This window comes from Micropterus dolomieu, linkage group LG23 (assembly GCF_021292245.1).
Source record: "Micropterus dolomieu isolate WLL.071019.BEF.003 ecotype Adirondacks linkage group LG23, ASM2129224v1, whole genome shotgun sequence".
NCBI lineage: Eukaryota > Metazoa > Chordata > Actinopteri > Centrarchiformes > Centrarchidae > Micropterus > Micropterus dolomieu.
Window position 1 is genome coordinate 11,931,750 of NC_060172.1, and position 23,461 is coordinate 11,955,210.

A 23,461-nucleotide genomic window follows, 5' to 3' on the forward strand; every position below is an offset into this window, starting at 1 on the left:
ACTGATCTGAAGGAGAGCTGTACAGAGAAGCATCATAGTAAAGAAGTATCTGTTGACAGGAAGGTCATCATCCGCCCTGCTGTGTTGCTTCAGCTCATATGTTGTCATACACACCTTTAAAGGACCATACTCTCTCTGAATGTATTTCCCTACCTCCCAGGCTGCCATTGCTTTTTATGCATTTCACTACACCATTAACAGACAATCATATTCAAACCTACAGGCGGGTTATGATCGCCAATTTACCACACCTGCAAAAAAAAGTGCTCAAAGATTAACTAAAATGCTTAAGAATGACTTTCCCATAACTGTATTCCTGGCAGTTTAGACAAAGCTTTGAGGTAGTTTTTTTATTTTATATTTGCACTCTTTGTATTTGCCCCTTTTTCTAACTTTGTATTGTAACTGCTGTACAACTACATCCCTCAGTATCAGTAAAGTTCAATAAGATCTTATTTAAACCTACATGTTAGGGAGAAAAGACATAAAGTAAAGACAGAAAGTATAATTGAACAGTTCAATGAATAAACAATAATAATAAAATTAATTGGAGACTATTTGTTTTGTGTTTCCAGTTCAGAAGCAGAGTGGGGTTCATTGGGGGGACTTGCAACCTCAGTGTGTTTATTAGTAGTTAGTAGTGCATGAGTATGCTTTAAGATTTGACACTATTTTAATAATTTAATATTTTTTCTCTTAATGCAGGACTTTATCTTGCATTGAAGTATGCGGTATTGCAACGTTTAATTTCGCAGAGGTCTGCACAGACCTATTCATCACCTCTTTTGACGCATGTTCCATCTGCATGTTCATTGACCATACCTTTATTTTGAAGGGTGCAGCCGGACATCCTTGTTTACTCTAGCTGCTCTCTTGTCGTTGGCTGGAGCTGCTTCACAACCTGTTTGTTGATCGCTCCGTGTGGTTTATTAACACCCAGAGTTTATTATAAGCCGGGTTGATTTCTCAGGGGGCTTTAACTTGCCGTCGCCAAGAGGAGATAGCTAAGTGTCAGACAGCAGACACAGCAACACAACGAGTATGTGTTATGGTTGTACTTGGCGACGGAATTAAACAGAGAGGCTTTTCAAATGTAGCTTGTTAGCTAGCTCCGTCGCGTACAGTGTACACAGCTTTTTTTGTCCTGCTCTTAAACAGCAACTGCATGACAAATTAGTAGAAGTGTTAAGTACAGATAGGGCGAGCAAAACAACGGGTGTTGTGTTGAAAATCGTGTGAAGAATAATCCCTGGTTGTCAACCTCAGCCCCGGGGCTAACCCCCGGTCGCCGACCGAATAAATGGCCGGAAATCCGAGGAGGGGCGCCGGTCTCATCGGCTTGATGAAGGACGCCTTTCAGCCCAGCCAGCAGCCTCCCCAGCCTCACCAACCTGCAGTGGTCGATAAGAAAATGGTGGAAAAATGTTGGAAACTCATGGACAAGGTATTGCCAGTGTTTTTAGGGTAAAAAAATCGTTAACACGGAACTGAAAATTTGTCACTTAAGTTCTGTCAGATATCCGTAGTTTGCATAAAAAATATTTACTGCCACTTCCCTTTTTATTCATTATGACTATGAGCATAACATTGTTTTGTCTTTTTGTATTTTTATATATATATATCACACATTTGCCATAGTCTATTGTGAAACTACCTTTCTTATAATGAACAAATGTAAGGCCCACTAAACCCCATAGCATTAGATCACAGAGATCTATATAGAAAGGTATTTTTCATTGAGTCAAAGCGCTCTTTAGGCTGTCTCTATGAGGAAACTGTAAAAATGTAAGCCGTGAAATTGGAGTACAATAGTGTCTTTGATGCATTATCTAATTGGGATCATTTATAGAGAATTAGGTCACAGTGATTGTAATCTGGTGATGATTTAGCAATGGACTTTTAGGAAACAACTCATGAATGTCACTGGGAGGTCACCTTCTATTTGGTATTTAGATTTGGTGTAAGAAAATATACTCTGTGTGTGCCTTCTATATGCGTTGCTTACTGTCCCTGTAGTTCTTAACTGAGCTAGGTGAGGAGACAAGAGTTTATATGAGATTAATTCACATAGGCTGGGGTTAAGAAGAGAGTACAATATACCATTACATTCCTGTGCCTTGTACTGTGCAGTGTACTGCGCATAGAGGCAGCTGTGCTGCCTCATTTGCACCTACAGTATGATGTGTCGGCATGTCACATGGTACAGACTGATCCGTTTTACTGTTGGAGGTTTTAAAACTTTTTGTAAGTGGTTCACATGCTTCCTCTTAGGACTGGATGATACAGTATTAGTGATTATTGCCTTGCAGTGGAATTGCATCGTGATAATATATTGTAATAAGAATGGAAAATTAGTCCTTGTGAGGAGTTTTGTCTGATGTAACGTGTACAAGTGCAACAGTTTGTTGTTTTGTACATCAGTTTATGTGACTTTTCCAAACTTTAGCATATGGCAGTCAGAAATATTCTTATCATCGTTTTGCTATTTCAACCAAATCTCCCAATGCTGTTCCCTCAGTCCCTGAAGTATACACTACATTTGTTATACAGTTTCAAAGAAAAGCAAACATTAACGCACACAGTTGCTTTCACAGTTTATTAATTAACACCTACTGTAAAAATACCCACTCACCCTCATCCTTCCTGTTTTTACTGCAAAAGCAAAAAGTAAAATGCACCTAACAATGTTTTTTAAAGAAACCGCCAAAGTGAGCGTCAAGTCAGTATTTATACTCTAAATTCAACTGAAGTAAAAATGTTAAGTTTGAACCTTAACCTCCTGATGTGTGTTTGCAGAATGGGACTTATCAAACTCAGGCTGCTAAAGCCTCATTAACTTAAGATAAACGTTGGAAATTTTTTTTTGCACAGAAACAGCACTGTGGATTTTGTCCCCCATCACGTACACTGGAAGATCATAGGAAGGAATTTCATAATAGCCGGTCTGGACAGCAGGAATTATTCCAGCAATAGTTCAAAAACTGGGGGGTGAAGAGCCACTGCAGGGGGGAGGGGGGAGGGGGGGCGTGGATGACAAGGGGGAAAATATGGAGTGGAACTAAGTTGAATGAACATGATTTATGTAGGAAAAAAAAAAAGAGTTTGCAGATGACCTGAATCATTTATTTAATTTCAATTGAATTCAACTGGGCTCCTTTTTTATGTGTTGATCCCCCAATCCAATCTGTTTACTTTTTTGGCTTCTGAAGTGAGGGATGATAGAAATAGTCTGAGAACCACTGAATTACGGGAAGCAAAAACAGTTTTTTATTAACTGAAAAATTATTAACCTATCCTTTAACACCATCTTTGGGCACTTGTGTTTCCTATTCAGGTGGTACGTTTGTGCCAGAACCCTAAGGTGGCACTGAAAAACAGCCCGCCCTACATCCTGGACCTGCTGCCGGATACCTACCAGCACCTCCGCACCATTCTGTCCCGATATGAGGGCAAAATAGAGATCCTTGGCGAGAATGAGTATTTTCGCGTGGTCATGGAGAACTTGACCAACAAGACTAAGCAGACCATGAGCCTTTTTAAGGAGGCCAAAGAGCGGATGTATGAGGAGAACTCCCAGCCCAGGTAGACTAATATCCTGATGAAATGTCATTATTTTGGGGAGGCATCAGGATGCAGCATAAGGGTATAAGAGATGTGAAGCAGGGAAAGTGTTTGGGTAACAGACAGATGGTACAAAGATCTGGTTTATCATTGTTTAAGTTTGAGTTGCCTCCATGTCTATGACATAAGCCCTGAAGATAGTCTCAAAGTTAATTCACTACAGATTGCATGGCTTTACAGTACAGAATTGGGCTTAGCATTGGTTGATTTAGAATAGGTGGTCTCATCTAAATGCTAAGTGAAAACCTTTGGACCTATCCAGTTTGTTGTATTTTCAAGGAAGAAGCAAATCTTTTCCAAGCTAAACACTAAATTGTAAGTTAAGCAATTCAAAGGGAGTCCTCTGTCATTTCTGGCCTGTGTTACTGTTTTATTTAAATAAGAATTTAAAAAAACATAATTTAGAAACATAGCAAGTACCTAATTTACACTGCAGGTCAATATTAAGTGGGCAGTGACGTATTGACATAATTATAGTGCATGTATGGGCTTTATGGGCTTTAAACAGTCCAGGTAACCACTAGATCTTAAAAAAAAACATACAGCTCTGTCGTTCTTTTGTTGATACCTTTTAAAAAACACTACATGTCCATAATCAATTGCTAAGAAGTTTCTCCACACTCGATTTTTACAGGTATCGTCACTGTGATGAAATACAACCTATGATATTTAGCAAAAGTAGACTAGCCAAGTGAACTGAAGTACAATCACTCAAATGTATGAAAAGGGCATGATTAAACTGTCGCAATCACGGCCACTTCCTCTGTTTCTCAGAAAGACCTTACTAAGCGAAAGTTCCTTCCTCTGACGAACTCAGATATTTATCAAACATTTCCTGATAGATGCACTGCATGAACAACTTGTGCAATCAGCAAATGTATCAGTCACCAGGTCTTTCAATAGAAAAACAAACTGAAATCTTTGAGGGGGAAAAATGAAAAATAAAAACCTTACAATTACCTGGTTGCATAAGTGTGCACACCCTCTTATGACTGGGGATGTGGCTGTGTTCAGAATTAACCAATCACATTCAAACTCGTTAACTAAAAGTCATTACACACCTGCCATCATTTAAAGTGACTCTGATTAATCACAAATAAAGTTCAGCTGTACTAGTAGGATTTTCCTGATATTTTCTTAGTTGCATCTTCAAACAAAAGCCATGGTCCGCAGAGAGCTTTCAAAGAATCAGCGAGCTCTCATTGTTGAAAGACATGAGTCAGGCGACGGGTACAAAAGAATTTCCAAAGCATTAGATATACCATGGGACACAGTGAAGACAGTCGTCATCAAGTGGAGAAAATATGGCACAACTGTGACTTTACCAAGAACTGGACCTCCCTCCCTAATTGATGAAAAGACGTAAAGAAAACTGGTCAGGGAGGCTTCCAAGAGGCCTACAGCCACATTAAAGGAAATGCAGGAATTTCTGGCAAGTACTGGCTGTGTGGTACATGTGACAACTATCTCCCGTATTCTTCATATGAATGGGCTATGGGGTAGGGTGGCAAGACAGAAGCCTTTTCTTACAAAGAAATACATCCAAGCACGGCTTAAGTATGCAAAAACAAACATCAAGTCCCCCAAAAGCAAGTGGGAAAATGTGTTATGTTCTGATGAAACCAAGGTAGATCTTTTTGGCCGTAATTCCAAAAGGTATGTTTGGCGCAAAAACAACACTGCACATCACCCAAGGAACAGCATACCCACAGTGAAGCATGGAGGTGGCAGCATCGTGCTTTAGAGCTGTTTTTCTTCAGCTGGAACCGGGGCCTGAGTCAGGGTGGAGGGAATTATGAACAGTTCCAAATACCAGGCAATTTTGGCACAAACCCTTCAGGCATCGTTTAAAAGGATGAAGAGGAAGTTCGCCTTTCAGCACGACAACGACCCAAAGCACACATCCAAATCCACAAAAGCATGGCTTCACCAGAAGAAGATTAATATTTTGGAATGGCCCAGCCAGAGCCCAGACCTGAATCCAATTGAACATCTGTGGGGTGATCTGAAGAGGGCTGTGCAAAGGCGACGTCCTCGCAATCTGACAGATTTGAAGCGCTTTTGCAAAGAAGACTGGTCAAATATTGCCACGTCAAGATGTGCCAAGCTAATAGACTCCTACCCAAAAAGACTGACTGCTGTAATGAAATCAAAAGGTGCTTCAAAAAAGTATTAGTCTAAGGGTGTGCACACTTATGCAACCAGGTTATTTTGAGGGGTTTTATTTTTCATTTTTCCCCCTCAAAGATTTCAATTTGTTTTTCAATTGAATTGTTCACATTATAGGTCACATTAAAGGTGGAAGAAGTTCTGACATGATTTTATCTTTGTCTTGTTATTTTACATCATAAGAACCTGGCATTTTAACGGGTGTGTAGACTTTTTCTATCCACTGTAAGTCGCATTCATAGTTGGACCTCAGAGTTACAGCTGTCAAGATGTTTTTGTAATGCTTATTGTGCATGTTTGTTGTTCTGATGAGTTTCATTATATATTCAGTTTACAATAATATAAAAGATTATGACATTTAAGGAGGTGGTCAACAAGGTAAACAAGCAAAGGTGTTTACCTTTGCTTGAAAAGTAACTAAAATGATTATCACAGTAGCTATCTTCTGTTAATCCATTCATTTCAGCTTTCATAAAAAAACATAAGAGATTAAACTAGACAGAAGTATGAAGTTTGATTAAGATTTTAGAAACTGGCTGGGTTTGAACATTACAAATGTTTGCTCCCGTGCTAAAATTAGTAGGAAAAAATGGAATCTTTTAAAGCGTATGAGTGTACTTTGCCTTGTTTAGTAGTGGATAAGCACACACATACGTGTTTGTTAAATGCCTGTTACTTTTATGAATAGTGATATGAATTTGGACAAATATTAGAACTTAGTCTGATAATGTCCCTTACTAACTTATATTTCTTTCGTTCTCTCTCTCTCTTCCTCTTCTCTCACTCAGGCGAAACCTTACCAAACTGTCTCTGATCTTCAGTCACATGCTAGCAGAGCTAAAGGCCATCTTCCCCAATGGCTTATTTCAGGGCGACAACTTCAGGATCACCAAAGCCGATGCTGCCGAATTTTGGAGAAGGTCATTTGGGGACAAGTGAGTTTTTATTTAATCAAATATTAAACACACCAAAAGAGGAAACTATGTAAATTCAGGTGTTTGCATGTTCACTGAACTTGCAAATTTGGCTGTAGTTTTGTGCTAAGAGCTTGTTTTGCAAGTTTTAAATTGGATTCAATGTTGAGTTAAAGGGACCGTATGTAGTGTTTTTTTTTTTCTTTTTTTTTTTTAATGAAATCACGTTTTTTCTGCTTTTATGGCCTCGCTGAATCAACCAAACTGCTCAGAGGCCACAACATGAAAGAACGCCAGGGGAAGAGAATGCAACTGTAGATTTAATACAAAATAAAGATAACCATAATCACTTTAAACTGAAAACAAAAGGGTTGGAAATCATAGTAAACAGAAAGGGAAGCTGCCAAGCCAGCCTCGCAATGCGCCATTGCCTTGGAAGTTTTCCCCTAAACTAAGAAAACATCAAAACCTAACTAAAATTAAAGGAACGATAAATCTACATCGCCATGAATAAGATGATGAACTAAGGTAATAAAGAGAACCTCTCCCACGGCATAGCTTATGTTGGAAAAGGGAAAAAGCAAAGATGTCTATGGGAGACCGTTTGTTAATCCACAATAGTCCTCTCTGCATCGCTCTGACGTCCCCCTGTCTGCAAGAAGTCCATGCCCTTAGCTCCCCTCCCCTCGATCATCTAACCACAGGTGCACCACTTTTGCATGGATAAGGAAAAAGAGGACAGAGGGGTAAACACAGGCACAAAAAGATGAACACATGCAGGGGGAAACCCCCACATAACAGTATTTGTGAACGGGTTGTATCCGCCTGCTTTTTTGGTCTCCTGGAACAAACAACCCCTATTCTGCCTTACATGCGAAGAAATTAGGTTGAATTTCCTGCATGCACGCGCTCCCGAGCCTCTTTGCTACTGATTCTGAACTGTACACACAGCAAAACACACCGCAGCTAACTAAATGGAGTCAACATAAAAAAAAGACCAGCTCCCAGGTCAACACAGACTCCAACACAAACTGCTAACACAATCCGTATTACTATCCTGTGTACCCCTGGTGTTATGTCAAAGTGCTGATTTTAGCCTGCAAGAACAATTTAATACTAGCCTATAGTGGTGCAAGGCAGGGGCAGCCAGCTACATTAGCGCAGATCTGCCGCTGTTTGCTTTGTAACATTCAATTTAGATTTATTGTTGTTATACCGGTACTCCGGTACACAGCTTTATTGCCCATCTTAGTCGCTGTAACTTATGTGACCCTACATAATATACAATAATGCAACATAACGGTGCAGGACAACAACACACAGTGGAAGATTCATCCCGTCTTGGGTCTTCTAAACCTCTCCCATAAAAGATACACAAATAGTTTTTGGCAGGCAGACCTCACGCTAGAGGCCACTGAAAACTACTTTATAGCCCCTTTTAAATTTGACTCTTTCTCTCAGTTTTAGCTTTCCATTCACACTGATTCTGTTTGGTAGTTGCTGTCTGAGTTTTAGGTTTTGAGATTGTGAACACAGTGTATGGCATTTAAACCATAATGAATGGTTATTTTCCTACAACACCTGTAATTTCGGACTCCGTCCCTCCCATGTACTGTAGGACCATAGTGCCATGGAGGACATTTCGTCAGGCTCTCCACGAGTTTCACCCTATCAGCTCGGGCTTGGAGGCCATGGCTCTCAAGTCCACCATCGACCTTACCTGCAACGACTACATCTCTGTCTTTGAGTTTGACATCTTCACCAGGCTTTTCCAGGTAAGGCTGATAATTAGAGAGCATAATGGAGATGTTATGGTGTCCACAGATAATAGTAATCCAAAGAAGCATTCAAAAGAACTCACATTTTAGGCAATACGATTTAGAGGCTTTCAGTCATTAATCAGTTCAGAGCGGCTTTAAATCATTATTTGATCATTGATGTTAGAAATTAGAACTTAATTAAAGGTACCCTGTGGAATCTTGTGGTAAACAGACAAAAGTTAGGTTTACATTGTTATTTACCAAAAGTAACACCATTTATTTTTTAGGTCTAATGAACCTGTTGAATCCAATCATAAAACCTATATAAAGCTTTTTTTATTTAACTTTTGTTTTTATGTTGTCTTCTATTGGTCCAGTGCCTGCCTTAAACGATATTTTAATTAGGGCTGCAGCTAACGATGATTTTAGTACTTGAACTTTTGTAGCCAGTACTTTTATAGATTATTTCATCGATGTGTCGTTTAAGAAGTACTTTTGCTTGCTGGCAACGCCCCCCACCCCGCTAACGGGATCAGCTGACGGGATCAGTACGTTGATAGATGATATTTATTTGTCCTTTCGGAAATTCATAGTGTCATACAGCAAACATCAGATGAACAACATCAACAGACCAACAACCAGACAACTGCTTTACCAACACAAACATCACCCGAGTGCTGTACAAGTTATACTGAGGTGCAGCTCACCGACACAGTTAACTCATGAGTGTGACGTTATAACCCAAACTCACAGCCGAACCAGGAGAACAACAAATGCACGTGTGTGCATTTACAGCTGAGGATAGCGGCTTACTTTGGCTAGCCTCCAACTCAACAATCAATCATGATTTCAGTTAAATGCTAAAGTTGCTGTTACCTTGTCTGTGGTCCGCTTGTGTGCTTTCTGATCAGTTGCCGTCGTGCTGTTGGTAGGCGCGACACAAGTTTCCTTTTATGGTGGATGGACTGTGACATTACAGAGTTGTTTTCTTTTAGCTTGAAATAATCCCATACTTTGGACACTTTCTTCTTCGTCCCACACTGTCTCTTCCTCCACTTTGCAAACGGCACCATCAGTCACGCTGCATCCACACAGCATAAGGGCGATGTGTGACAGTAATAAATGTCTGTGCGAAACAGTGCGCTTTATAATTATATAGATTAAACAAATTTTAGTAACCGATGAATTTTTTCAGCCCTAATTTTAATGTGCATGCCTACTATGCATAAAACTTGTTTTGTTAACATCAGTAGTGTTCTTGCTAGTAATCTTCGTCCGTGCCTTTGCCGGCACATTGTTGTATAAGGCTTAAATCCTGTTAGATAAACACTTTTGAAATTCTCAACAAAAAACGTCTTGTGCTTCTTCAGATTGGTTGTTACTGCAGTCTTTCAGAATCAGATTCCTGCCTAGATATCCTAAAATCAGATTTGAGCAGTAAAGCTGAACAAAGCCTAAAATAGCTGTTATCATGAACACTATTTTCGTGTGTGTGTCTGTCTGTGTGTGTAGCCATGGTCGTCTCTTTTAAGGAACTGGAACAGTCTGGCAGTCACGCACCCTGGTTACATGGCCTTCTTAACCTATGATGAGGTCAAGGCTCGACTGCACAGGTTCATCCACAAACCTGGCAGGTGAGACACAGACGAACCCTTAAAATGACACATACCCAAAATACATTTCCGCGTCATCAGCCCGTGTGGACTACAAATACATGGAATTATGGACACTGAAATGCTGCTTCCTCATGATTTTAAAGTTTTGGATAATTCTAAGAGTGATAGGTCGAGTCAAATGCCCAACTGCAGTAAACACTGCCAGTACGTACTGTTGGTTGAGATTGTTTTCTTCCTTCCAGCTACATCTTCAGGCTGAGCTGCACTCGGCTGGGCCAGTGGGCAATTGGCTACGTGACAGCTGATGGAAACATCCTGCAGACCATCCCCCATAACAAACCACTCTTCCAAGCCCTCATTGATGGATACAGAGAGGGATTGTGAGTCCCACTACAACACACTATTAATGCACCAATTTATACATTTTAGGGTATTTGATACGTACATACATACATTCCTCTAGGGATGGGTAAAAAAAGATTAGAAATCGCATCAGCAATGACTCCAGAATACCTATTGTTAGTCAGCATGTTGAAGGCATGTTATTGTCTTTTACTGTGTTAATAACGGCTTTCAAATCTTAACACTAAAATGTATGTGGAAAGCGTACATTAATATGATTTGTTTATTACTAACAGAAAACATGATACTACCTGTGCAGTGCTACAGTTTCACCTGAGTTTACCTTAAGACCCTTCGGAATCTATTGTTCTGATTGGTATGGCGGATTGTAAAGGCTTATAATAATAATAATAATAATAATAATAATAATCCTTTTTTAATAAAAATGTCAGCAATTAACAATGTAAAATAACTTATTGTAGCCATGTATTACAGCATGCATCTTGTTGCAGCATGGAAGGAATGCTCCTCTGAAAACACATCTTTAAAGTATCAAACATTCCTTCAGTGTGGCCCTGAAAGGCAGCTGTAACAAAAAAAACATGACATAAAATTAAAGGTACGTGAGCAGAACTCCAGTTTAAATACGCTTCACCAATCAGCTGAGGCAGGGATTCTTGATCCTAAAGCTGCTCTAAGCATTTTTTTTTTTTTTTTTTAATGAACAAATGAATGTGCAACGTGAAAGGAATCCCTTGAAGTGACGAGAAAATGATTACGAACTCTGTAGTCTCCCTCTTTTTTTTTTTTCTTTTTTTTTAATGGTTGAGTTAAGGAATACTATTTAATACCGACCATTGTGTGTTTACTGTGGTTTTCTAGCTATCTGTTCCCAGATGGTCGTGCACAGAACCCAGATCTAACAGGGCTGTGTGAACCTTCTCCACAGGACCACATCAAAGTTACTCAGGTTTGGTCTTGTTTGTGTCTCAGTTGCAAACCAGTCAACCCTGTCACAGGAAAGATGTTTTTAGTATGAAGCTGCATAAGGCAAATTTTGTTAACCATGTTATGCTAAAATATTTTTCTGCTTGATAGAAGAAGACATGGATACATCTTTAACAAAACCTTAAAGAATAAACAATCTTAATGATGATAACGAATGGCCTTCATTATAAGCAACCCATGTCGCCTCTTCATCCCTGCAGGAGCAGTATGAGCTGTACTGTGAGATGGGCTCCACTTTCCAGCTCTGTAAGATCTGTGCAGAGAACGACAAGGATGTAAAGATCGAGCCCTGCAGACACCTGATGTGCACCTCCTGTCTGACTGCCTGGCAGGTGAGGCCACCAACACATTGTAAAGTTTTATTACATAGAGGCTCTGTAAATCCTGGCTATCCAAAAGGGGGAAAGGGGAAAAGGGAAGTCCATTCCTTTGATGTTAAGGCTTCCTCCCATGAGTTAAACATTATTTCCAGTTTCTTCTTTGTTGATATTGACACTGTAAAGATGCTGCTGTCAGTGAAACGCAACACTTCCTGCTTATGTTTCACAATAAAAGCCTTTCAACCCCTCACAGGGAATACTCCCACCCTATCCTTTTGGGGTTTTCATTTAAAATCTATACAAGAAGTGTTGAGTTTCAATGACAATCACTTCACACTGACATCAAAATAAAGGAAATGATTGGTGCATCAGTGTGACATTGCTGTTGCTGGACCAATGGAATTTGTGCGGTGGAAATGTATATTATGCTGAATTTCCCCACAGCATTATGTCCATAAGAGCAACATCATAATGTTAAACTCACCACTCTGTTGCTCTGAGTTTCAGAACAGAAATAGTCTCCTCACTTAGCGATTCACTAATTCAGTGCAGTTTTGCTTCCCCATTCTTAAGCTCAACATTCTTCAAAGTTAAGCTGCTGTTAAAGAAATGTTGCTCTTCCTGCAGATGTTGTCAATACTTACTTCCCTTCTTCACTTCTTTAACATTTTTTAGACTTTTGGATCATGGATTTTGCTTTTAAACAATGTCAATTGAAGTATAACATGAAACATGTGGAAGAACTAAAGGGATTAAAATACTGTACCCTGCTGTTTTCATCATCACTTTTATTGCTTCACCCTTAAGCTGATGCTCATTGGTAGTTTGCGTTGGAGACATTTCAGCTGTAATTTGTGGTTGAGCAAAAGTTAATGTCTCATCATATCTGACAAAGACCTTAACTCTGCTCTCAAACTTGAAACTTTGCTTGCTGTGTGTATTTTTCAGGAGTCAGAGGGTCAAGGCTGCCCGTTTTGCCGCTGTGAGATTAAAGGCACAGAGCCCATTGTAGTGGACCCCTTTCACCCGAAGGCAAGTGGGGCTTCCTTTGCTGGTTTCCAGGGGTCCAGCAGAGCAGAAGCTGCCTGCAATGACGAGGAAGATGATGATCGCCTCGAGGACCAGCACCTTGTCATGAGCAGACTGGCCTGCACCAAGGTAAGGGTAAGAGGAACACATACATGAACCGTCAAATACACAAACACAGGGCTAGGTATCGTTCAAAAATGTTCAATACCGATACCTTGAATTAAATATCCGTTCCTGATGGCAGAAACAGATCCTTTACAGATCCTGATTCTACAATGGCATCAATATGCCTTTGTAGATGTAGAAGAAGGGAATGTGGTACTGGGAAATAGCAGAGTGAGACCTCTTACTTTTTCCTGTGGTAAAGAGCAGCTACCCTGGTCTGACAACTATCCACCATCAACTTCAGGACTATTTCTCTCTGTTCACCTGGTGAACACACTCTGTCTCTGGTCCATTTTATCCATCCCTCGGTGGCAAGAAAAGGATGTGTGGTGAACGGGCTCACTGTGGAGCAGATACAGGTTGGCTGGAATGGCTAGCTAACAAGCAACGCAAAGTTCCCTTATCTGTGCAGATAACTAGCTGGCAGTGAGCCCTGTCTCTGGTCGTAATGTTCTGTTTTTCTGCTTGCCTCTTCGACATGTAACGTTAGACAGCCGATCATGTTTTGGAAGCATGTTGGGTGCTTATTGGCTCAGTGACGCGGATGAGATTTACTCATTGGGTATCAAAATTACTCGGTAGTATCGAAACAATTCAGTCGGTGCCATAAAACTATTAAAGTTTGATACCAGCCATAAACAAACAACAACTCGACAGACACTCACCTGATAAGATTTAGTATCAGGAATCTGTGGGATCATTTTAGTCACTGCTTACTAAGTTGACTTTTGTAAAACGGTCTTCATTGTATTAGTTTAGATTATAGTGATGTCATATAAACCTCATTGCTCTGTGCCATGCATGCAACATCTCTAATGAATGTGTGCAGATAGAGCGCCCACCGTCTCCAGTGTCTCAGCTGCCACCGGTGCCCCCCAGACTTGACCTCCTGCAGCAGCGACCCTCCAGTGTCCACAGTGCACAGAGTCAGGGGGCCACAGCCAAGGTAAGTGTGTGTGTGCACTTATGTGGAATAGAGGTCCATCAGGACTTGAGGTTAGAATTATGGAAAAGGGACACATTTTTTCAAGTCTTTCGTAAAACAATACTCGTTTCCTATAGGTACATTGGTTGTTGTAATTGTTCTCCGTCTACACACTGGCTACAAAATCTACAGTCTTCTTTCTATGCAAAAATACATTTCAAAGTTCAAATGAAGCTAATATGAGTTAGTGGTGGGGGTGTGTGTGTGTGTGTGTGTGTGTGTGTGTGTGTGTGTATTCACATCTCTGCTGGCTAACACCACCATCCACTCCTACCTCCACCCCAGATACCAGCCACTCACAGAGACAAGCCTCTACCTCTGCCTCCAGCCCTGAGAGAGCTGCCCCCTCCTCCCCCTCCAGAGCGCCCCTCCCTTGTTATCCAGGACTCCAGACTCCAGAGGAGACCCCTGCCCTCCACCCCAGACCAGTCTGCCTGGGCTTCCAACTACATGGTCCCACGTCCGGTAACCAAGGCCCTGTCAGGCCTGTCCCCCACACCTCAGGGCAACGGAACCAGTGGAGAGGGAAGCAAACCCCAGGCAGCTACTAACGCCATCTACTGCCTGGCTGCAAGGTACAGAGCTCTGCTTTTTGAAAGGCAGTGTATAGGTAGTAACATGCTGGGACAGAATTTAGACTTTGACACAATCACAATACAAAGAGTTAATATGTAAAATGGCTTTTGTCCGGTTGAATATAACTGCTAAACCAGCATACAGTAGCTCTTACACCAGTGAGTCAGTAAAATTATTTTAACCGTGTAGGATAAAAATAAATTAATGATTTTCCATGCTTTTCATACTTATTCATTGTGTGACCACATTGTCCTTGGCAGACTTATATCAGCTTCTAAATATGATGGTTGCTATTTTGAGGCATATTATAAGCAAAATTACCCCGTTTTGATTTTATGTACCTTTACACGATGCTAGAAAACAGTAGACATTAACAATGATATGAACCAAATTATACACACGAAAGGCACATGTTTCTTTTCCATCTAAACATACATGAATAGATACTGTATTGTAAATATTATCTGCCCAGTAGGGCTGGGCGGTATATCTGTATATGAGGTGTACTGATATAATTTCAAAAGATATGAGATTAGACAATACCATTTATACCAATATAGTTTGACGTTGAGTTAATTAATGTTTCCGTAAAGTCCTGCCAGCGTTTGCTCCCCTCTCTCGCTCACCACGCAGACCCGCCCCTCCCTCTGCATCTGCACGCAGCCGTCTACTCACAAAGCCTCTAACAAGACGGAGGGAGACACAATGTTGGTCGACACTGTGAAAGACCTGGCTTGTAAAAAGAAAAACACGGTTCATTCAGTGTTTCCCACACAAACACTTTACTTTGGCGGGCCGCCCAGGTTAGGCTACACATTGTAGCATTTATCAGAGAAACACGGTGATTACGTTACAAGTCGCGACACTGTGGATATTTTACAAGAGCGGACCAGGTAAAGTGACAGTGAACACACCAGTCAGATGTTAGATTACATGTTGCCGTCTAACTGAATTGTGGGTTTTCAAATTCAAGCATTTACTATGATTAAAAAAAACACAAAACCCCTCTAAATTCAAGGTTCACTTATTTAGCCATTACCAAATAGTTTCCGGCTGTAGAAGGCTGGGCAATACAGTTGACAGCTTTGGGAAAAGCAAAGTGAGACCTCTCAGTGAAAAGTGAACAGTGAGTTTATAATTTTTAACACCGTCTGTATTCCAGACGTCAAGAATAAACCAGCTTTCATGCAAGTTTTTGTAACCTCAGATCTCTCAAATGAGAACCTAATGGAAGTTGAGACATTCCCATCATGCTTTGTGTTGTCTGTGGTCAGATCTCTGCCAGGGTCCGTGGCGTCGGCTGGGGAGATGCCATCGTCTGACGGTGAGGAGAATGAGTACATGAGTCCCACCTCTCTTCCAGCCCCTGGGGCCTCCTGGATCATAACAGGCTCCTTGGTGCCCCCACCGCCGGCCCAGGCAAATCACAACAATGACATCAGGTAAACAGGAGAACCAGCGGTGGTGCAAGGGCTCCACAGGGCCGTTCATTGCCCTGAAGTGATAAGTGTTTATCAAGTGTCTCAGTGTGGAAATTGGTCCTTGGACAAAATTTTTTAGAATGGGCTTAGGACTAAGTGATTTATCCATTGCATGAACATAATATGTAGCCATTTTGTTTCCACTTTTCCCATTTGGAAGAACTATAAATTTCAGTATCGGCATCTAGAATAAATTAGGATTCTACACAACAATGCAGGGAAATAATTAAAAAGATGAAACAAGATTTTAGAAAAGTAAAGGATCACAGTGTGTGCAGTGGAGCAAACCGACAAACTGTCATGTCAGAACCACGTCTTCCACGGTCTGTTTCTTAACTGCTTACTTAAAGACTTATCCACAGATTTACAATTCAATTCATATAAGATTGTTGTGCTCACAAAAATTGATGCAGCAGAACCAGAAATGGTGTCTTTTTTTTTTTTACTTCATGCATTATTCTTCCTTGTCAAAACCTCGGCTTACATTACCCACAATGCAACCTACAGTTCAGTTGGCGATTCAGGTGTGATGCTGGTTTTCAGCCATAGACTGTATATAAGAAGTTTGCAGCTAATGATAACAGTAATGATAACTGGATAGGGTTGCACATACTACAATAGTACTGGACTAAATACTACATCTGGAGCAGTTATTTATTAATCCACCAGGGGGCTCTGGAGCTTCAGTGGTAGTGGTGCATAAACCCACAACTCCCTTTCACTTATTTGCTGATTTTCATTTGCCTTAATAAATAATTTTTAGGTGGTGATGCTGCAGTGTGTGACACAAAGGCAGCAAAGTTACTCATCTTTTTATGTTTGAAATAGAAAAAACACATCAGAAATCCAGAGAATTATTTTCAGTTTTTGAAGAGCGGACAAAAATGACAAATATAATCTTGCTCTCACTCTCCCCCCCACCCCCCCACCCCTCAGCACTGAGGTGGTTGACAGTGACTTTGAGGACCCCCAAGTCTACGAATCTATGTGTGACATCCAGGCCCAGGCTGGTTCCTCTGAGACAACACAGACCTCTGACCTGGGTAACATTCACACCTAATTATCACTGTAATATTTTGCTGTTTCACTTCAAGTCTTTTTATCTATATTCTTGGGCCAGCATTACCCTGGCGCTGAGCCCCTAATACAGGCATGGAATGCATTAATACACTATTGTGTGAGTGTTACAGCTAGCATTCATTGCGTAAGTTTCTTGAAAAAGCACTATAAAAATTAGGGGAAATTTTTATTCACTGCTGTTGTACCCCAGTCAGCCAGAAGAGAGAGTACTTTCAACAACTCCAAAGCTGTCTTTGTTACCTGTTGTGTTTTCTTAGCAAGCCAGTCACCAATCAATACCAGTTTTATTACTGGTATTACTGATCACTTATTGTAATCACATTAGTTTTTCCAGTAGTGTGGTACTACGTGGTTTGCTAAAGGGAGAAGTTATCAGTGTAAAATGTAAGCTGTGTACTGGTGCTTAATTCACAGCTGTTATATTGCATTGCAGGTACATACATGAATTGTATACTGACTACAGGTAGTAACCACTGTGATGCTTGTTTTTCAGACCTCCCTCAACATTCAGTTGCGGTTCCCCAGGACAAGATGGAAGAAACCAGTGTGGAGGATGTTTACATATACGACTGTCCCAGACCGGTCGTCCCTCTCGCCCCCACCAGGAGAGCCCAGTCAGATATCAGCGGCCCCTCAGCTGCCTTCAGCGCACTCAGCATGGATGGTGCAGTAGAAGCCAGTATGTATTTCTGTAAATTGTTCTGTTTTTTTTTAGAACATCTGCTGTCCTTAGGCAAAATACCAGATTTAAAGATTATCTCTTTGGTGATGAGGACACAGTTTACCTACTAGTTCTCAGACAGATAGTAAACAGGCATAACACGTCAATGCCCACAGCGCGTGTGTGTGTGTGTGTGAAGGCTTTGAAGGGCTTTTCTTTAAGAACAGCTATTTAGATTCACCAATCTTTGTACCTATTAGTTTAAATTTAGAGACATTTATGAAACATTCTTTCAACCAGCATTATAAAGCATTTTAATAATTTAAGCTTAACAGTTCACGCCTGACCTTGGAAACAGCAGATGACAAAACAATCTCAACTCAAGGTTCACTTACTTATTTGTTTCTCGAGCTTTCATCCAGTCACACAGTCGGCACTCCTCTGGATGAGAAATCGTCATATCATATTGCCTTTAAGCTTGGTAGCGGCCCTTCTGCTCCCATCAACCCTTCCTGTCCATTATGCCTTTAACCACTGAACATGGACAACAATATTTTAGCAAATTTCCCACAACACTTACCTACAAGAAGACAAAAGGAAACGCACACATACTCTTCAACTGGGTCACTGAACATTTAGACCTCCTAAATCTACAAAATAAAAGATTTTAAATAAAAAGCAATAGCTGCAAAATCTCCACTGAGCTATGTGAATACTGTCGGTATTCTTGGAATGTTTTTAGTGATTGACCAAAACATGTTTCATGGGTCATTCAAGTATCCGTCTGCAGAGGCAAAAAGAGCCAACATGTCACTCATCATAGTCTGCTGCATGCTTAAGTGTTACCATAAATCTTAAATATCTACTAGGGATCATTAACTATCTTTGTTCACTAACAACAATCTAAAACCTCTGTATTCCTTCAGGTACCCAACACAGTTTTCCACTTTCACCGACTATTGTCTACTTTGTTGTACTTTGTTTCCAGGTATGTTTGCAGCAGCTGTCGAACCTGAACGTCCCCCGAAACCTCTCCCACGGCGAGCCAACTCAGACCGGCGGCCTCGCCCTGCAAACCGTGAATTTTCTGCTCCATTGCCAGACCTCCCTGGTCCGTCCTCCTCCCCTGGTCCCTCCTCCCCCCCTGCCCCCACCCCTCCTCCTTCTGCTCCTCCTCCCGCAGGACCTGGGAGTCTGGCCCTAAACGGGGAGATCGAATGCCTGGTGTCCCAAGGCTACTCTATCCAGGACATCCAGAAAGCCCTGATGATCGCCCAGAACAACCTGGAGACTGCCAAGAACATCCTACGCGAGTTTGTCTCTATCCCCTCCACGGCACATATCGCCACATAGTCGCTCCAGAAACGCCCATCCTCTTTGTCTTGTCTCCGTCTCCACTCTGTGCCATTACCATGGATAGCATTTACCAAGCACTTTCCTGCAGGGCCACAAGTACTTGCCAAAAGGCTTTACTCTGAGGAGTAATGTTGCGTTCACGTCATATCAGAAGATGCAGACTAACAGGAAGTACTTGTCATTGAAATATTCTCATCCAAATCATATGTAACAAACTGCAACAAGTATTTCTTGCTTTTCTAAATGGAGTTTTAGTGTGAAAATATATTATTTTGAAAATCTTACTGTTATTCCAGTGCCAAGTGGTTGACATTAAAGCCTCAATCTCTTGTTTACTCGTAATTGCCGCTTTAAGATTGAGGTGTTCGGCCTAGAAAGAGCACGAGGCTCCCTCGACTGTAAGCATCCATTGGTTGGTCAGTTCAAACTTTTGTCAGTGTTTGGTTTTAAGGAGCAGCTCAGCCGAGGCAGGCAAGTCCGATATGACCTGAACGCAGCATACATGGAAAGTTTGAAGCCTTTTAATGTAAGCTCTCTGTAGCCAAGCTTGTACCCTGTTGTACTCTGCTGAGGTCCACTCGTGCTGTGGCAGTGTTTCCCTTCAGAGTACGTTCCCTCATTAAGCTAAGTGTTGAAGCTACAGTGACTTTGATCAGTAGAGGGAGCCTGCGGATCGTTGTTCCTGACTCTGTGTCCCACTGCTGGCAGCCATTCACTCTGGTGCTTTACGGGCTTCTTGGCAAATCGTGGCGTACGAATAGGTAGCAACGCGAGTTTGGTCGGAAAATTTGCGATTAACTTTGTGGTGTGTATGTGTGTGCGCTCTCTTGCAGATGAATGTGAATGTTCAGTCGCAGTGCAGTATTGCAGGGCTTCGTGTTGTACTGTGGCTCGCTCTGTTTCGATGGTATTTGACAAGTCGAGCGTGACTCCATACTTCCCCTCAGCTCCCAGTTCAGTGATGGTTTTATTATGAAATGACAGGTTTAATGTTTCAGTACTCTCATAAGGTGTTGTGCTGTGTATAGTACTAACAATGACTGAATTTTCAGATGTTTATTTTGTCATTTAATTCCGTGATTGCCTGCCACCAGTCCAGGTGGTCTGACACTGAAGGCTGGTTTATTTACTCAAAAGCTTCAGTATACTCTTGTAGTTTCTTACTAAAGTGCGAAAGGATTTCTTAACTCAACATTACATTTCTACCCACAACAGCTTCAGTGGGTTTGCTAAGAAATCAGATTGAAGAGATTTACATTGAGCTCTAAAGCATAGAAAACCTGAAATTTGTCATGTGGACTCAGGTACTCAGTAATAAGCCAGGGTTGAATGTAATGAATGAACAGATGCTAAAGGACACGTAGGGATGACGATGTAATGTTGGCAGTGTTGTGGACGAACACTAACAACACATTCCAAGGATTTTCTCTTCTTACTTTACCCACATCAGCTTTACATACAATCACTAGATATATATTTTAAAATTAGTTTTGCTTCCGCGGGCTCATTTACGTCCTCCAGTTTAAAACTCTTAAGATGTCTGACTTAGTTACAGTTGTCAACCCATCATAGTACATATCAGTCCTGTCACTCAGCAGTTATGGCATTTGTTGCAGGATGAATATTGAAAACACCAAGTCACTGGCTGGTACGCAACCTTCTAAGCAGCTTATATTAAAGCTTAAGTGACTAATCAATACACAGAAAATGGATCTGCAAGTGAAACAGAGTAAACTAAATAGTCATCAATACTTGTGGGTTTCACTCAGGTTTTTAGATTTCTTCCAAGTGGATCAGTAATGTGCAGCTGTCCTTCCCAGTCACCTTATCCTTACTTTTATGATGCATCATATTAACCCAACCATAGGATCATGGGCACATTTAGAGCAAAGATGAAAAAGATGTCTTGAGTCATTAAAGCAGGGAGTCTGATCGGAGTCCAGGACTACATCAGTGCATACTTACAAATCCATTGTAAGAGAAGCTCCATCCACTGTAAGATGGCTCTTCCTTATTAATGCGCACATAACACTGCCAGGAACAAGACAGGACTGAGTATCTCATTTGCATTTTCACATTTAACCGGAAAAGGTCAGAAAGCGTCCCCTTTTAACTATGAGTGCAATTTGTTTTTTTTCTTTTTTTCACTTCCCAAAATGATCTTCAATGGTCACTTTTCAGCTGTAATATGTTGATGTGCCTTCTGTCCATCGCAGCCCGCACATGCCAGCAGACGATACCAAAAGATCCTCGACGTTTAATGCTTGAGTGAAATGGAAATCTAAACCGTTTTCAATTGGACGATGTTCTCAGATATCCACTTACTGTCACTAACAATATATCAAGAGTTTGGAGTTGGTCCTCCACATGGGGTCGTTTGATATGCAGACAGCGTCACAAGAGATTTAAAGCCCAATCAATACTTTCTCTTTTTTTAGGCCTGAATTAAAAGTTGAATTAAGTTGAGTCTTCTGTCCCTTCTGACAGGGAGAGTATTTGCACAACTTTGTGGACACGTGCTTATGACGTACAGGCTCTGCCATACTGAGTTGCTGCTGTCGTTACAGGAAAAAACAAAACTGATATACTGTGAATACAGAGATTTACCTGGCGATGACAGGCTTAATCAGCATTTATGTGAACTCGTTTGGCAAGGCCTTGGCTATGAGGTGTTCATTCATATGTAAAAGTACCGCACTCTAGCGTTAAATACAACAGTTAGGGAGATATTTCTCCCTGGTGGACAAACTATGTAATGACAACATAGTTTCTAAATATAGAAACAGGTCATTGTCACGGGGGTTGCACACTGCATTCACTAAAGGAGAGAAAAATGCTTTTTTTGGCCAAGTATTTAGTTTTGTTGCAATTATGAGGTACTTTTTACTAATTCTAATATAAACAATTTCATAATAATAAACAGTCTCCAACTTTTGAATGTAATATGCAACCCGTACTGACTTGTACATTGACATGAGGGGTGGGCAGATTGATCCCCTAGGCATTGAAACTACCAATACAAAGTCTTGTTTTGAAAGTCAATACTAGCATCAGTAAAATGAATGGATCCATGACATGTTTTGCCACATCCTGGTCACACAGTGCTGCAATATTTTTCATCTCTGCTGCTGTTGGTGTGCAGTCACCTCTTTAGTTCAGAGAACACACATAATAATGAACATGTTACAATATTATTTGCCATTAAAAACGGCCTGTGTTTAAACATTGATATTAAGTCATTAACAAAGAATAATAAAAATAAATGCTGCATGTTTGACAAATGATAATACACTGATTAGTTGTCAGTAATGACAATAAAATGTTTTCTGTATTGATGTCTGTGATCCTGGCCATGATAATGATTATAAGTATCGGATTGAAACCAAATTTTGCGGCATCACCCAACCCTAGTTGATGCTGGCATTTGTCATTATGCATATTTTTTTATTTGATTTATTTTGAAACATGTCTATACATGTCTGTCTCTTGAAAACAACAGAAGTATTCCCTAATGTGATTAAAGTAGTCAGGAAACATACGTGTACAATAATGTAAAACCATAGGGAAAGTCAGTAAAATGAGCAAAACTCTGATCATGCTGGAATTTTAGTGTACATTGATCATGTCCCTGATTAAATCTTGCACCTTTAATTGCCCCAAACCAAAAGCAGCATGTTGGCCTCAGCTCGTGTTGATTTACAGAGAATGTGTCTTCAGTCCCTTGGCTTTGTGTTCACTCGATCTCAGTGTTTGAACAGCTCTAACAGGGACTAACTCTTGACCATGGAAGTGCCGCTGTGTGAGGATACACTTGAGGCACGCCAGGGGCCCCACTGTCTCTCTGGCGTGTGCGCACGAGCCCGCCCACACACACTCACTCTCTCTTTCCCTCAGAGTCGCTGTTAAACTGGTGTTTGTTCGGATCCACTGGTTAATGATGTGTGGCATAATCATGGTATAACTAGCCTTTTCAACAGAAACTTGCCTACTAAAAAGTTGTCTCTATTGCTTCTTGTTATTGCTTGTGTAAATATGATTTTATTTATTGTCTTTTTAATATCCTCAGCATTCGTTGTTGCCATGTTTCCATGCCTAAGCCATTAAGATTTTTAATTAAACAGTATTTTCTTTAACATTTGATCTGTCATTTCTCCGTAATGACCAAGGACTGTTCGCTGGTTACATTTACTCATTTGGCAGACGCTTTTATCAAAAGTGGCTTACATTTGAGGAACATACAATCATTAACAGAGCATAAAATACAGCACAAGATCTACAACTGACAATACATATTAATAAAAGCAGCAATAAATGCTAGTAAGCGCTTATGGCACATATCTCATCAATGGCGTAAATACCTAGGGAAAGAAGTTAGTTA

General features: G+C 40.8%; 1 protein-coding gene across 3 annotated transcripts; it reads left to right on the forward strand.

Moving 5' to 3' along the window:
- The first annotated feature begins 855 nt into the window (after positions 1-855).
- On the forward strand, positions 856-23,216 carry LOC123962752 (E3 ubiquitin-protein ligase CBL-like). Of its 3 annotated transcripts, none has more exons than XM_046039046.1 (15): positions 856-1,444; positions 3,335-3,582; positions 6,579-6,725; positions 8,323-8,479; positions 9,977-10,098; positions 10,323-10,460; positions 11,305-11,392; positions 11,631-11,762; positions 12,699-12,914; positions 13,774-13,890; positions 14,215-14,504; positions 15,780-15,947; positions 16,923-17,029; positions 17,560-17,745; positions 18,716-23,216. In XM_046039046.1, exons 1-15 carry the CDS (start codon positions 1,301-1,303, stop codon positions 19,078-19,080), a joined length of 2,625 nt encoding a protein of 874 aa, XP_045895002.1. In that variant the 5' UTR covers positions 856-1,300; the 3' UTR covers positions 19,081-23,216. The 3 variants fall into 3 exon arrangements, with proteins under 3 accessions (XP_045895002.1, XP_045895003.1, XP_045895004.1); XM_046039047.1 differs by having other exon boundaries at positions 857-1,444; positions 12,699-12,908; XM_046039048.1 differs by lacking the exons at positions 856-1,444; positions 3,335-3,582 and adding an exon at positions 4,970-5,053.
- The last annotated feature ends 245 nt before the right edge of the window (positions 23,217-23,461 follow it).

Bases quoted from the DNA above. Each gene is read 5' to 3' on its own strand.
- LOC123962752 (XM_046039046.1), top strand. From the start codon at position 1,301: ATGGCCGGAAATCCGAGGAGGGGCGCCGGTCTCATCGGCTTGATGAAG. The intron at 11,393-11,630 runs GTTTGGTCTTGT...TCATCCCTGCAG, and splicing joins ACCACATCAAAGTTACTCAG to GAGCAGTATGAGCTGTACTG. The intron at 15,948-16,922 runs GTAAACAGGAGA...CCCACCCCTCAG, and splicing joins AATCACAACAATGACATCAG to CACTGAGGTGGTTGACAGTG.